At 37.5% G+C, this 15960-nt stretch overlaps 2 protein-coding genes across 4 annotated transcripts in view; one reads left to right on the top strand and one right to left on the bottom strand.

Moving 5' to 3' along the window:
* Window positions 1-421, bottom strand: part of LOC128693833 (uncharacterized) — a 40572-nt gene extending 40151 nt beyond the window's left edge. The window contains exon 1 of one of the 3 annotated variants that reach the window (XM_070090965.1): window positions 324-421. The gene's annotated coding sequence lies outside the window, so the exon portion shown is untranslated. Of the gene's footprint in view, window positions 1-135; window positions 295-319 lie in introns of those variants that run through there. The other 2 variants (XM_070090969.1, XM_070090968.1) reach the window with 2 other exon arrangements.
* A 2155-nt stretch (window positions 422-2576) lies between these two features.
* On the top strand, window positions 2577-14128 carry LOC128693921 (cell death regulator Aven). The gene is made up of 6 exons (XM_070090964.1): window positions 2577-2715; window positions 3604-3671; window positions 8463-8585; window positions 9454-9615; window positions 10822-10994; window positions 12304-14128. The coding sequence occupies exons 2-6, from the start codon at window positions 3620-3622 to the stop codon at window positions 13201-13203; spliced, it is 1410 nt and encodes a 469-aa protein (XP_069947065.1). The 5' UTR covers window positions 2577-2715; window positions 3604-3619; the 3' UTR covers window positions 13204-14128.
* The last annotated feature ends 1832 nt before the right edge of the window (window positions 14129-15960 follow it).

The following is a 15960-nucleotide window of genomic DNA, read 5'->3' as shown; positions in this document are numbered from 1 at the left end:
AAACGTCGTCACTAATGGATCGCATTATACTGGACTTGTCTTTCCTTTTCCACCTCTCTCCTATGTATATTTATCCCGTGTTTCTAGCAACTTCCCTATTATTATTATTACAACCAAAACGAAGTGCTTAACCACCTCTATTAGTTTTGAAGAAACCCGGGGTGAGACATCAACAAATATCTTGATTGTGCATTTATCTTATTTGCCACAAATCAGCCAGTGACTTCACAAGGTCATCCTTGGTTAATTTACATAACAGTTACTATTAAAAAAATTGAAATCTAAATATGTGCATTAAACCCGAACAAAAATAAGATACTTGCAGCGGTCACTTTGAAAGAGAACTGGAGACAACGTCTCTCCTTGTAGTGTTCATCAGGGCCACTGACACTTTAGTATAAAGAGTACATGTATTATGTGTTCTATATCAAGTATAATGTTCTCATGGATGATGGCATTCTTAACTATATGAAGGGTTTTTGTGTTATAGTCATAATACTAAGTCCAATCATGTGTTCCTTTTCTTAATGTCAATTGTAATGTTGGCATCATATATGCATATTACACTAATAAAGAGATGTTTTTGTCATCAAGATACTATGTTCTAGGCTTAAATTATGTTGGTTATTCGTTTCTGCGTTAAATGAACAATGGTATGCCCATGTGCAATATAGTGATCTGGGGTAAAAGGGGGGGAGGGTTAGATTAGATTTTGCCACCGAAGTGGCTAGTTTATTGCGCACAAAAAAAATAATTTTTATTAATGTACTTCATTAATGTGTATATTGTATATTACCGAATGGAAGGGGTAATGTGGACTCTCTTTAATTAGTATTACTTGCACGGTTTTCTTGTGTTTTTGTATAATGGCTTTATATATCTATCAGGTGTGTGCTGTGTACATTGCTGTGTACATTGCTGTGTACACTGCAGAGTTACTTGTTTGCACAGAACTGCTAAATGCCTCAAATGATGTAGCGGAAGTTTTAGCAGTAAAGAGGCACCTAAAATGGAGGAATATAGCAAATAATATTGTTGCAGTATTAACACCAGGAGGCAGCTCTGATGAAAACTCACACTCACACGAGCTTTTAAATCTCTGCACAAAATTCAATTTAAACCAGCAAATAATAGAGCCTACTAGACTGGAGAATACACTAGACCTCATCTTCACTAACAATGATGATCTGATACGAAATGTCACCATATCAAAAACAATATACTCAGATCACAACATAATTGAGGTTCAGACATGTATGCGTGGAGCCCCAGACCAACATAATGAGACTAGTCACGAGGGAGCATTCACCAAATTCAACTTCAATAACAAAAACATAAAGTGGGACCAAGTAAACCAAGTCCTAACCGATATAAGCTGGGAAGATAGACTAAGCAACACAGACCCCAACTTATGCCTAGAACAGATTAACTCGGTGGCACCTCAATTACTGGGAGCGCTTGAGGTTCCTAAACCTGTATTCCCTGGAACGCAGGAGGGAGAGATACATGATTATATACACCTGGAAAATCCTAGAGGGACTAGTACCGAACTTGCACACGAAAATCACTCACTACGAAAGCAAAAGACTTGGCAGACGATGCACCATCCCCCCAATGAAAAGCAGGGGTGTCACTAGCACGTTAAGAGACCATACAATAAGTGTCAGGGGCCCGAGACTGTTCAACTGCCTCCCAGCACACATAAGGGGGATTACCAACAGACCCCTGGCAGTCTTCAAGCTGGCACTGGACAAGCACCTAAAGTCGGTTCCTGACCAGCCGGGCTGTGGCTTGTACGTTGGTTTGCGTGCAGCCAGCAGTAACAGCCTGGTTGATCAGGCTCTGATCCACCAGGAGGCCTGGTCACAGACCGGGCCGCGAAGGCGTTGACCCCCGGAACTCTCTCCAGGTAAACACACGTGTTGGGGGTTGCACTGAGTCATGTGAATGTAATCTTTTGACTACCGCCCACAGGATTGGTTTGGGGTGCATAATTAACATATTAAACTAAACTAAGTGCAAAGAAAGCCACTATCATGCCGGGGCATTTCGGGCAGACTACGTTAAACGTTAAACATTCTTAATTTCAGCATGATACATTGTTTGAAGAACTGAGACACTTATGCAACATATGGGAATGTGATGAATGGTTTTGAAAACCGACAAGTTGAAGAATTGAGACACTTATGCAACACATGGGAATCTTTATTGAAGAAACGTTTCGCCACGCAGTGGCTTCATCAGTCCAATACAAAGTAGAAATGGGTAAGGAGAGGAGAAGTTTGAGGTAATCAGTCCCTCAACCTGGAATCGATGTGTTCAGTCCATCACAAGAGTGATGGACTGAACACAGGTACATATAAGTACAACTACAATATATAATGTAATTTACCTAGGATAACCCAAAAACGTCAGACAAAATTACTTAATTCCATTGGAGTCCTTGTAATATTATTTAAACTTTAAAAGTTAAACCAACTAAGTATGGAGTCCTGCTTCCCAATGTACGGAGAAGATATAATGCCAAAAGCTGGGCGATGAAAAAGGAACAGGAGTCCCTCTTTTATACAGAAAGAGAACCCTTCACCCTCTTGCCAGTCCCTGGACTGAGCAACGGGGTGAAGGGTTCATAAAAGTTAAACAGCCAGAAAACCATCACAACCTTTTAGCCCAACAATAACATTTATAGTTGTGGTCCAGCTGGTCGCCCAAGATGTCAGTAATATACAGTATTTATAGTAATACTTTATGAAAAAAAGACAGTTTTTACGAAGGTACCCTGTTAATGGGGGTGAAGGCACTTGATCCAGACAGTTGGAACTACCCACTCTTTCCTCGAATCAAAATTGATTGCCTCGTATTTCCCCCTTGGCACTGTATGACCCCTACGAACTTAGCGCTTCCCCTTGAATGTAATAATAATAATACGAGGTCTACATATACCAGAGAAAATGAACACAGTTCGTGTTTCCCAGGACATATGCTTGTCATTGCCACTTCTCTGTAGGAAAATGTAGACTAGCAATTCAATTTTTGCTTCATATTAAATTTTGCACCTAGATATTACTGTGGTGTCTGGTGAAGTCTTCTGGTTTTCAAGTCAGATGGAATCTAATTGCCTGCCATTCCCCAGGTGCTGTACAACCCCTATGCATTTAGCATTCCACCCACGAATGTATGTAATTATAATTATACACAAATGCAAGGGCATAATTTTACAGGTACTGTAATATACAGTGTACTTGTGCAGCGCTGTATGACCCTAGAGGGTTTAGCGCTTTTTTATTATAATAATAGTACAGTATTTGTAACAATTATATTAATACAGAAGTATATACGTATGTAATACTGTATGAAGTTTTATTTCATGTTACAAATACATGTATACAATACACAAATATATACATATACATGTATGTACTTGTAATTATACAGCATACAGTAATGTTTCTAGCTGTAGTTCCTGATTCTTACTAATACATGTACATGGTGAATTTCAGTACGAATAAATTTTCTTTATTTAATGTTATTTGATTTTTGCACTTTTATGCCAAGCCTTCATGTAACAACACTTAAAACTAATAAAAATTATGTAATTTCCAGAAACGTTTCAAGAAACATGCCAGATCGTCGGCGTCAGCGTCAGCAGCGAGTTCGTCACGATGTTGGCGGTAAGACATCATTTCTACAGTTAATGCTAAACAGATGCATTGTATTTGGCACACATATGTTTGCACGTGTGTAGTTTGTAACAGTGAGGTTTTAGGTTTCCTCCTACCTGGAGTTTACCTGGAGAGAGTTCCGGGGGTCAACGCCCCCGCGGCCCGGTCTGTGACCAGGCCTCCTGGTGGATCAGAGCCTGATCAACCAGGCTGTTACTGCTGGCTGCACGCAAACCAACGTACGAGCCACAGCCCAGCTGGTCAGGTACCGACTTTAGGTGCTTGTCCAGTGCCAGCTTGAAGACAGCCAGGGGTCTGTTGGTAATCCCCCTTATGTATGCTGGAATTTGTTTTGTATTCTGATGAAGATTTAATTTCCTCGTGTTTACCATATCTGAGTAATTGAAATTTCTCATCGCTGAACTTCATATTGTTTTCTGCAGCCCACTGAAAGATTTGGTTGATGTCCGCCTGGAGCCTTGCAGTGTCTGCAATGGAAGTCACTGTCATGCAGATTCGGGTGTCATCTGCAAAGGAAGACATGGTGCTGTGGCTGACATCCTTGTTTATGTCAGATATGAGGATGAGGAACAAGATGGGAGCGAGTACTGTGCCTTGTGGAACAGAACTTTTCACCGTAGCTGCCTCGGACTTTACTCTGTTGACTCTGTGTTCTGTTAGTGAGGAATTTATAGATCCATCGACCAACTTTTCCTGTTATTCCTTTAGCACGCATTTTGTGCGCTATTACGCCATGGTCACACTTGTCGAAGGCTTTTGCAAAGTCTGTATATATTACATCTGCATTCTAGATGGGTGGTGATCTTGCTTCTTAGGACCCTTTCAAAGATTTTTATGATATGGGATGTTAGTGCTATCGGTCTGTAGTTCTTTGCTATTGCTTTACTGCCCCCTTTGTGGAGTGGGGCTATGTCTGTTGTTTTTAGTAACTGTGGGACGACCCCCATGTCCATGCTCCCTCTCCATAGGATGGTAAAAGCTCGTGATAGGGGCTTCTTGCAGTTCTTGATGAACACGGAGTTCCATGAGTCTGGCCCTGGGGCAGAGTGCATGGGAATGTCATCTGTCGCCTGTTCGAAGTCATTTGGCGTCAGGATAACATCAGATAGGCTTGTGTTAACCAAATTCTATGGCTCTCTCATAAAAAATTAATTTTGGTCTTCGACTCTCAGTCTGGTTAGCGGCTTGCTAAAAACTGAGTCATATTGGGACTTGAGTAGCTCACTCATTTCCTTGCTGTCATCTGTGTAGGACCCATCTTGTTTAAGTAGGGGCCCAATACTGGACGTTGTTCTCAACTTTGATTTGGCATAGGAGAAGAAATACTTTGTTTCTTTCGATTTCATTTACGGCTTTTAGTTCTTCCCGCAATTCCTGACTCCTATAAGATTCCTTTAGCTTAAGTTCAATGCTTACTATTTCTCTGACCAGTGACTCCCTACGCATTTTAGATATATTTACCTCTTTTAGCCGCTCTGTTATTCTTTTCCGTCGCCTGTAAAGGGAGCGCCTGTCTCTTTCTATTTTACATCTACTCCTCCTTTTTCTCAGAGGAATAAGCCTTGTGCATACATCGAGTGCTACCGAGTTAATCTGTTCTAGGCATAAGTTGGGGACTGTGTTGCTTAGTCTATCTTCCCAGCTTATATCGGTTAGGACTTGGTTTACTTGGTCCCACTTTATGTTTTTGTTATTGAAGTTGAATTTGGTGAATGCACCCTCATGACTAATCTCATTATGTCGGTCTGGGGCTTCGCGCATACATGTCTGAACCTCAATTATGTTGTGATCTGAGTATATTGTTTTTGATATGGTGACATTTCGTATCAGATCATCATTGTTAGTGAAGATGAGGTTTAGTGTATTCTCTAGTCTAGTAGGCTCTATTATTTGCTGGTTTAAATTGAATTTTGTGCAGAGATTATTTAAAAGCTCGTGTGTGTGTGAGTTCTCATCAGAGCTGCCTCCTGGTGTTATTACTGCAACAACATTATTTGCTATATTCCTCCATTTTAGGTGCCTTAAGTTGAAATCCCCCAGGAGCAAGATGTTGGGGGCAGGAGCTGGCAGATTTTCCAGACAGTGGTCAATTTTTAACAGCTGTTCCTGGAATTGCTGGGATGTTGCATCCGGAGGCTTGTAGACTACCACAATGACTAGGTTTTGGTTCTCGATCTTTACTGCTAAAACTTCCACTACATCATTTGAGGCATTAAGCAGTTCTGTGCAAACAAGTGACTCTGCGATGTACAGGCCAACCATCCCCCCTTTTGCCTGTTCACTCTGTCGCATCTGTATAGGTTGTAACCTGGGATCCATATTTCGTTGTCCAAGTGATCCTTTATGTGGGTCTCAGTGAAAGCCGCGAACATTGCATTTGCCTCTGCAAGCAGTCCACGGATGAAAGGTATTTTGTTGTTTGTTGCTGGCTTTAGACCCTGTATATTTGCAAAGAAGGATGTCATCGGACTGGTGGTATTGTTGGTACTGGGGGGGCGGGATTTTTTTTCCGGCATTAGTATCTGTATCTGTTGGTTTGGAGTGGAGGCCATCGACTGTGGTTCCACTCCAGGAATGACTGGATTTGGTGTACGATTTCTGCCATTTCCTGCCAGTTTTTTTTCCTTCCTGGCACTAAAACACCTCTCCCTCTTGAGTGGCTGTGGCTACCCAGGTTTTCCCATGGCCTGGATGTTGAGACTTATATCATAATTTTCTAAGTTACTTTTGCTCTTTGCCAGCCATTTTCAGGACCATTTTTTGTTGGTTATGCTTCAGATTTACACATCCTACTTGCAGTTTATTCATTGATCTTATACAACATTCAGACTTCTTGGTGGTGTATTTTATAATTAACTATGTTTTTTCTGTTTAAGGAAGGCTTGTTGATTTTATAATATTTCAGCAACATTTCACCAGCTTCCTTCTGTTCTAAAAAACTGAGCATAGAACTTTTTTCTAACATTTATTTTCATTTTATTTACCTTTATTTATTTATAATTTGAGCACACTTACAGAGGTACAAAAAAAAATACAGATAAGAGCAGCATGCCAAAGCCACTTATACTATGCATAGCATTACGGGCTGGCTTAAAATTAACTTAAGATTAACTAAGCAATGATGAAATCAGTGAAAAACATTAATGTAAACTGATTACTATAAAGCACAAGTGAGTATTACAAAGACAGGTCATATGGTTGCATGCATTGTTGTAAATTCAGTAGAATGGAGTATTCTGTTAGGTAGTGAATTTAAAAAATAATAAAGTTAGATTGGGTTTTAGGTTTAACATTTATGTGATATAATTGTGAGAAACATTTAAGATATACAATTTATAAGGTTCAGTTATTCAGTATTTATTTGGTTTTGGGTGAGTAAGTGATCTTTGAGAAGAGACTTGAATTTATAAACAGGTAGTGTTTCTTTTATATTTACAGGTAATGAATTCCAGATTTTAGGGCCTTTTATGTGCATTGAGTTTTTGCATAGCGTGAGATGGACACGAGGAATATCAAAGAGTGATCTGTGCCTTGTGTTATGGTCATGTGTTCTGTTGAGGTTGGCAAGGAGATGTTTGAGGGGAGGGTTAATATCAGAGTTGAGTGTTCTATGTATGTAATAGGTGCAGTAATAAGTATGGATGTTTTGTATGGTGAGTAGGTTGAGTGTATTGAATATTGGTGGAGTGTGCTGCCTGTAGTGAGAATTTGTTATCATTCTAACTGCAGCCTTTTGTTGGGTAATTAGTGGTCTGAGATGGTTACTTGTTGTTGAGCCCCATGCACAAATTCCATAGGTGAGATAGGGGTAAATAAGAGAGTGATATAGGGCCAGGAGGGCTGACTGTGGAGCATAGTACCGTATCTTCGATAGTATGCCTACAGTCTTGGAAATTTTCTTAGAAATTTGTTGTATATGTGTATGAAATTTGAGTCTATTATCAAGGTGGATTCCTAAGAATTTTCCCTCTGTTAGCTTTGTGATAGGTGATCCGTTTATCATTATGTTAAGAGGGACATCTGTAGCTCTGTTACCAAACTGAATGAAGTAGGTTTTGTCAATGTTTAGTGTAAGTTTGTTAGTACTCATCCAGGTAGATATTTTCTGTAATTCGGTATTTACAGTATTGGCTAGCGTGACTGGGCTCGGGTGGGAGAAGACGTATGTTGTGTCATCAGCAAATAGTGTGGGTTTGAGTAATTGAGAAGCATTTGGTAGGTCATTTATGTATAGGAGAAAGAGAAGAGGGCCAAGGACACTTCCCTGTGGGACACCAACTGTAATTGGTTGTGCAGAAGAGTTTGCCCCATTTGCGTACACATATTGGCTTCTGTTGCTGAGGTATGACTTGAGGTAGTTGAGGGAGTGCCCTCTTATACCATAGTGTGATAATTTTACGTGGAGCAAGTCATGGTCAACTGTATCAAAAGCTTTACGTAAGTCAATGAAGATCCCCAGTGGGACTTCTTTTTTCTCTATTGCAGTGTATATATGTTCTAGCATGTGTATAATAGCATCATTAGTATTTTTATTAGGCCTGAATCCAAATTGGCAGGGGTTGAGTATGTTTTGGGAGATAAGGTAGGAGTAGATTCGTTTATGAATTAATTTTTCGAAGATTTTTGAGAGAGGGTGTAAGTTGGATATTGGCCTATAGTTATTCAACTCTGTTTGGTCTCCTCCTTTGTGGATCGGGGTGACCCTTGCTATTTTGACCATTTGACCATTTTGACCATTTTGACCATTATTTTAAAACTTCACCCTAATCTTCTATACAGGTAACCAACCATCTGTGGGTGAAAGTAACAGAGACCCAGAAAAAGAGAACACTCAGTCTTTTAAACCTCAAAGACAAGCAGGAAGTGGTGTGGCATATGCTGAACCAAAAGAGTATGAATCTGGTGAGTTTATATTTAGAAAAAAAAAAAATACACTCATGAGCTTAACATCTTTGTGATATGTAAAGAAAAATAGGAAAATTTGATAATTCAACCGGAATTCTTTTGTCATATAGGTTTAATATGCTAAATTTGTAATAATTTATTATTAGTACTAATGGCTTGTATCTATAAATGGCTAATGTTAAACATCAGAAAACAAAATTAAAGTTTTATGTTATCAGATGCCGTACAATTACGAGTGGCAAAACGTTTCCTCAAATAAATATCCTGACCTATACATATGTGTCTTTTTCCACATTTGTCTGTATCACCATACCATTTTTCAAAGGCTCTCATGTTAAAGATATAATCATTTTTAAATAATTTTATGTTTTTGAAGACAGGCTAATTTTTATGATGTTTTGTTTTGTGCTTTTCATTGCCTAGTTCTATTGCTAACTTAATATAAGTTAGTGTAAACTTGTTTTCTGGCATTAATATGGATTTATAAGTGGAAAAATGGCGTTCCGCTTTTCAGCGATTTCCACTTTAAGGCAGTAGCCTGGAACCTAACCTGCTGTATAAGTGGGACTGAACTGTACTTGATTTGTTTATTTAACTGCAGTTGTATTTTATTCAGTTGTTTTTATTAATATGATTAGTCAAAGAATGAAGATACAGAATTTGAGTAATTATCAGCAATGGTGTTTGTACCCTTGAGTAATTTTGAAAGTTTATTTCTTGTTTACTCAGAGAAAGCCTTTGTGATTTATCTGTTTAAATGGCATATTCTGTGCTCTCTTCAATTCAAATTCTTTTCAGTACTGTAGCCAAAACCACTAGATGTTTTAATTTATTATTCTGGAATTGTGTAAGTTTTGTTTTGCAGTAACAATTATGCCAGACAAAGAAGTGGCTGAACCCCAGACATATCATCGACGAGAGGTTTTGAGTAATTGGTCTCGATATGAAGAAATACCAACCGATGAACCAGAAGAAGGAGAAGACTACCTTATGGGTGAAGATTTCTCTCTAATCTTGGAACAGCAAGGTGAAAATAGAACTTATTTCTTTGTATTTCAGAAAGAGCAAAAAAAGTGCTGTCTCAACCAAAGAATTAACCTATACAGCACACATTGTCACCTTAGAAGTAAACAAATAACACAAAAAAGACTGAACACCTCATGGCTCTCAAAAAAGCATACTGTACTAAGATGTTTCTTGATATATAGAATCAATATGTATATACTAGTGTGTTGAGTGGTTTCGAAAGCCGACAAATTGAAGAATTGAGACACTTATGCAACATATGGGAATCTTTATTAAAGAAACGTTTCGCCACACAGTGGCTTCATCAGTCCAATACAAAGTAGAAATGGGTAAGGAGAGGAGGATATTGAGGTAATCAGTCCCTCAACCTGGAATTGATGTGTTCAGTCCATCACTCTTGTAGGAAATACAGCATAGGGCCAGAGAGGTGGCTTATATACTGCAGTCAGGTGAGTTGAAGCAGGAGGAGGTGGGATCACAGTGGGACCTTCCACTAGTGTAAGTAGGTTGTCGTGCAAAGGTTGGATAAGCATTGAAGAAGTCTTTGTACCAAGATCCCATGATGTTGCAGTGTCTGACTGATGTGTTGAATGGTTTTGAAAACCGACAAGTTGAAGAATTGAGACACTTATGCAACCATTTAATACATCTGTCAGACACTGCAACATCATGGTATCTTGGTACAAAAACTTCTTCAATGCTTGTCCAACCTTTGGACAATGACCCACTTACACTAGTGGAAGGTCCCACTGTGATCCCACCTCCTCCTGCTTCGACTCACCTGACTGCAGTATATAAGCCACCTCTCTGGCCCTATGCTGTATTTCCTACAAGAGTGATGGACTGAACACATCAGTTCCAGGCTGAGGGACTGATTACCTCAATTTCCTCCTCTCCTTACCCATTTCTACTTTGTATTGGACTGATGAAGCCACTGTGTGGCAAAACATTTCTTCAATAAAGATTCCCATATGTTGCATAAGTGTCTCAATTCTTCATATACTATTGTCATAGCCACAGCTACAAATATGTTTCAAACTGTACAGTATATACATAAATGATAATTGTTAGGTTTTTGAAATAACTCTCCATGAAGGCTACATTTATTTTGTGTCAAAATATGTAAAATTACCTGTCAAATACCATGCTATTGTCATTCATCTTAATTTTTTAAACTATATTGTGTATTTTATAATTTCTGTTTTAGCCAATTCTGGAGGTGGACACCTACGATTAAAGGGAGAGTCCAGCTGGGATGAGACAGAGACTAACATCCTCACCTCACATGGCCTGGGAGCACTCAGAGTTGCAGACCTCGTTGCTTCCATCAACACTATCCCACTTTATACACAGCTTAACATACCAGAAGAGTCACTCCCAGTAAGCTGTATTATTTATATTATGTATATGATTAAATTTCATAAAGCTAAATTGTATCTTTTTCTACATGATGTAACTAATAATTTGAAGTGTGTAGCTCCTCTTTCTCCCTTCTCATCTAACATCTCACCACTCACAGTTAACTGTCAAGTCCTCTTGCTCCATTAATTATTTGTAAATTCTCATGTTTTGATTTTGCCATGGAAAATCACCTACTCCATAAAAATGCAGGTCATTGTACTGACACAGTTCATTTGCAACTGACTAATTCATAATTTGCAACCTGTCACATTGTGCTTGATTGTAATGAAATGTTCAAGCTGTACTGATATTCAGTGACTTTAAAACTATATACTTTGTCTAGATTTAAGTGGTATGTAAGCCTTATGATTAGTTTGCTTGAAATGCATTGCATAATTAGTGGCACTGCATTATTAGCATATCTGTATTATAATTAAGGTCAAAATCAAAAAAGCAGTCATTTGAAATGTATAACTACTGTAACTTCTTTATGTGGCTCATAAGGAAATAAAATTAATATTTTTTTATTTTAATTTAATTTTTAACTTTATCTGTTTCCAAAACTGTTTCTTAGTCTCAGCACAATTTGCTCTTCTTTTGCGCTCTTTCACTACTTTTTGAGCCTTTTTATTTTCATTGCCATACTGTTTTTTTACTCTTTCACAAACAAGCTTTAGTCCCTTATAATCCTTTTTCATTTATTTTCCTAATCATTTCTTTTCCTCCTCACATCCATACTCATAAAACAAACTAATAGTGTTCTCTAGTACTTCATTCTTAATTCCACACCATACTCCTTCACCTAGTGATTTCTTCTCACCCTAACTCACATTTCTCCTAAGAGTTGTTTGCATTTAAAACTAACCATTCCCTTTAACTCATCCACCTTTTTTCTTTTTTCATACCCATATTCTGTACCTCACCTTACTCATAGTCTAGCTACCAGTCAGTGATGTTATTAATAATCTGCCAATACCCTCAGAGTGTGTAATTGAGACCATTTGGGGCAGTGTTTATTTCATTACATTAGTAAAGAAGATATTTAGGCTGCCTTTAAAAATTTTACATTCTACAAAATAGAATTTTGTGTATTAAACACTAAATATGCTATAATCTCATTTGCTTCAGATATTCTCAGTTATCCCATATGATGGTATATTTATACTTATTTATGTTTTAGAGATAAGAAATAGGCAAGTATATGAACTTTGAGTTTTTGGTAATCATGTTCCTTTTTTTTTATCATATTATCCAGCGAATACAGTGTTAATGCAATTTTTCTATCCAGGAATCTGTTATGGAATTTTACATGCAGCTTGCTGAAGACAATAGAAAGCTTTATCAGCCTAGCAGTAATTACAGTGAATGTAATGATGTTAATGAGAAGATCCTTCAAAGTTTAATCATAAGTGAAAGTGAGCCATTGGATCTGGCCAGTGAGATGCCTGAAAGTAGCCAGTGCACAAAGAATGCTGTTGATGTTGCCTTATCCCTTACTAGTGCTTTTGCCCCAGAGCCTGAGGATGTTGACCTTGACACTCTTTTACATGTTCCTAGTGTAGAAAATCCAAGTCCTGTTCATCAGCCTAATACGGAAAGGATGCCCAGTCCAGAAAAGAAGCCTACCCCAGAAAGGCAACCTAGTCCTAAAAAACAGCCTAGTCCAGAAAAGGAACCCAGTCCTGAAAAACAGCCTTTTGCAAAGAAACAACCAAATCTTGTTATTAATATGGAGCCCTCACTGGCAAAACAGCCCACCCCTGTTAAGGAAGTACCATGTGATTCTAACAAAGTTGCAGATGCCAAAGAAGTTAAACAACCTGGTAAAGCTCGTAAACAGAAATCAAATATGCAACGAGAAAAATCCAAAGAAAAAAGCCCAACAAGTTTTGATTTTGGTCTTTCAAAGAAAGCCACTAATGATATTAAGCCATCAGTTGGATTCAACTTTGGTGTAGCTAAGACTGATACATTTAAAAATAAAAAGTCCAATAAGGCAAATAATAAAGTGTCAGATGCTGTAGAGCTTTTAAATTCTCTGCCATCACCAGAAAACACTGAGGAGGTACAGGAGGGTCCTACTATAGACCTAGATGCACCAGCTGAGCAAAGTAAACCTGTGTTGCTAATTAGTAAAACTGAAGCAGAAGATCTTGAAGATTGGCTTGATTCTGTACTGGATGATTAATGTATTTATCTTAGGCAAGTGTTATATAGTGGAACAAGTAAATGCATGCTGTAATATACCATATAATGGCTACAAGCCCTGGCTAAATGCATCACCACATGTGGGGTACAAAACATTGCTTGAGTTAACAGAATTTACTATATCTCCATGAAAACTTAGTTTTATTGTATTACTATGATTAATGATAACATTTTGTATTTGGTCAATCTTTTTAAGAGCTTGTGACAGTAACTGCACAACATCAAGGATGCATAATAAAATCAATGTTTAGATTTTTAGTTGTATCCTCTGTGATAGGAATTTCACCAAATATTCATTTATAAATTGTTCATGCTACTCTAATATTCTAATTCTTTCTGTATTAAAGAAATTTCTTAATTCATTATAACTGAAAGTCAGTCAGCAGCACTTATTTGATTCCATTTTTTTTAAGTTTTCTTTATTCAGTGATTTTGATTAAAAACATTGCTTTAAGATGGTAATTTGATAAAGTGTTTGGCTACAAGTGTACTGTGAAATACTGTACTGTAATATTCCTTCATTTTACTCTTTTTATTCAAGGCTGTAGAATATCCATATTATTTATGGTACCCACAACTGCATTCTGTTGAAGATTTATAAATAGCCTCATCATTAAGACAAACATAGCTTTTGCTTTCAAAAATTTATGTGAGGTAGCTTTCATGCCTATTAAAGAAAAATGCACAGTACAGTATATGCTTTTTTTTTTAATCAAATATGTTTCATTTAATACTGCTTGTTGATAAAAATGTTACTCATTTTCAGTAATTATATTACCAAAAATTAATTGCTGTATACACCCTTGTGTGTGATATTCATGATAGTATATAACTATCATTATAATTCTAGTAAAATAATAATTATTAAATATCAGATGATTTCTATTAAATTATGTATTCAATTATCCATTATTTTTTTCATCCTTGAAGTATAAATTATTTTGTGAAGAATCTCTAATGTATATTGTTAATCAAGTCATATCTAACATATTAATATTTATACCAACACTGATTAACAAAGAAGTCTCATTCATTTACATCATTGCTTATTCTGTATGAGAAAATAAAAAAAAATTGTCATTGTATTTAAGATTTTTATATTTTGTCAGCCACTGCATTGAATATTTTAAGCCAAATAGTAAAATACTCAAGAATTATACCTAGTTAAAATATACACCATAGTAAATTAATTGTTCTGATAATTTTCACTGCAGCATGGTTTATCCACATTATTGTGATATGCAGTTTGATATGGTTGAACATTGTAGCACTGTACGTGATTTTTTTTCCTAATAAAAGAGCTTAAATACACGGTTGTACTTCACTATACTACACTACTAAATATACACAATTTACAATGCATAAAAGTTTCATCTTTACCATGATTCTTGAGACCTCAGAATATTTATGGTTTTTGTTGTTTTCTTCAGAAGCAGTAATTTCAATATTTCACTAAGCAAATTTAATTTTATAGACATTTATTCCCCTGAAGGGAGGTTCCATGATGCCAGTAAAGGGTTCTTCATCCAAAGAATTGGACCTAATCTACCCTTCCTTGGATCAAACTTAACCTGCATCCTGTTCCCCCAGGCACTGTATTACCCATATGAGTTTAGCACTTGCCCATACATTAATACAGACATTTACCCTGCAGTTTTTAAACTGCAACATTAACACCCCTCCTTCAGAGTGCAGGCACTGTACTTCCCATCTCCAGGACTCAAGTCCGGCCTGCCGGTTTCCCTGAATCCCTTCATAAATGTTACTTTGCTCACACTCCAACAGCACGTCAAGTATTAAAAACCATTTGTCTCCATTCACTCCTATCAAGCAGGCATGCGTGAGCGTGTTTGATAGGAGTGAATGGAGACAAATGGTTTTTAATACTTGACGTGCTGTTGGAGTGTGAGCAAAGTAACATTTATGAAGGGGTTCAGGGAAACCGGCAGGCCGGACTTGAGTCCTGGAGATGGGAAGTACAGTGCCTGCACTCTGAAGGAGGGGTGTTAATGTTGCAGTTTAAAAACTGTAGTGTAAAGCACCCTTCTGGCAAGACAGTGATGGAGTGAATGATGGTGAAAGTTTTTCTTTTTCGGGCCACCCTGCCTTGGTGGGAATCGGCCAGTGTGATAATAATAAAAAATTTACCCTGAGATAGATAAGAAAGATAAGTGCTTTAAATTTGCCTTAACCACTCAATGGAAGGCTTAACGATATGAGGAAGAAGTAAATTCACGTACATATGTGTGTGTGTACTCACCTAATTGTGGTTGCAGGGGTCAAGTCATAGCTCCTAGCCCCACCTCTTTCGCTGGTTGCAACTAGGTCCACTGTCTCCCTGCTCCATGAGCTTCATCATACCCCTTCTTAAAGCTGTGTATGGATCCTGCCTCTACTATATCACTCTCCAGATTGTTACACTTCATGACAACTCTATTGCTGAAGAAATACTTCCTAATATACCTGTGAATCATCTGAGTTTTCAGCTTCCAGTTGTGACCTCTATACACCCTGTAAATTTCTTTCAGTTATTTTATATGAATGGTAAGTGTTGGCTTAGCTTATTGGAGATGCCATGTTTAATATCAATGTGTGGTATGAATATTATGCAGAGAATGAAGAGCATAAAAATTAGAAAATGGTTTAGTGGCATGAAAGAAAACTGAGAAAGAGGAAATAAAACTCAGAATAGAAGGAGGGAATGTTAAAATGGTCATTTAGAAAGGAAGAAACAGGA

The sequence above is a fragment of the Cherax quadricarinatus genome, chromosome 33 (genome assembly GCF_038502225.1).
Source record: "Cherax quadricarinatus isolate ZL_2023a chromosome 33, ASM3850222v1, whole genome shotgun sequence".
Classification (NCBI taxonomy): Eukaryota; Metazoa; Arthropoda; class Malacostraca; order Decapoda; family Parastacidae; genus Cherax; species Cherax quadricarinatus.
This window is presented reverse-complemented; position numbering and strand designations above follow the sequence as displayed.

Excerpts from the sequence above, each read along its gene's own strand:
- LOC128693921 (XM_070090964.1), top strand. The coding sequence starts at position 3,620 with ATGCCAGATCGTCGGCGTCAGCGTCAGCAGCGAGTTCGTCACGATGTT. Across the intron at positions 3,672-8,462 it reads AGTTCGTCACGATGTTGGCG|GTAACCAACCATCTGTGGGT; the intron begins GTAAGACATCAT and ends TCTTCTATACAG. Across the intron at positions 8,586-9,453 it reads ACCAAAAGAGTATGAATCTG|TAACAATTATGCCAGACAAA; the intron begins GTGAGTTTATAT and ends TTTGTTTTGCAG.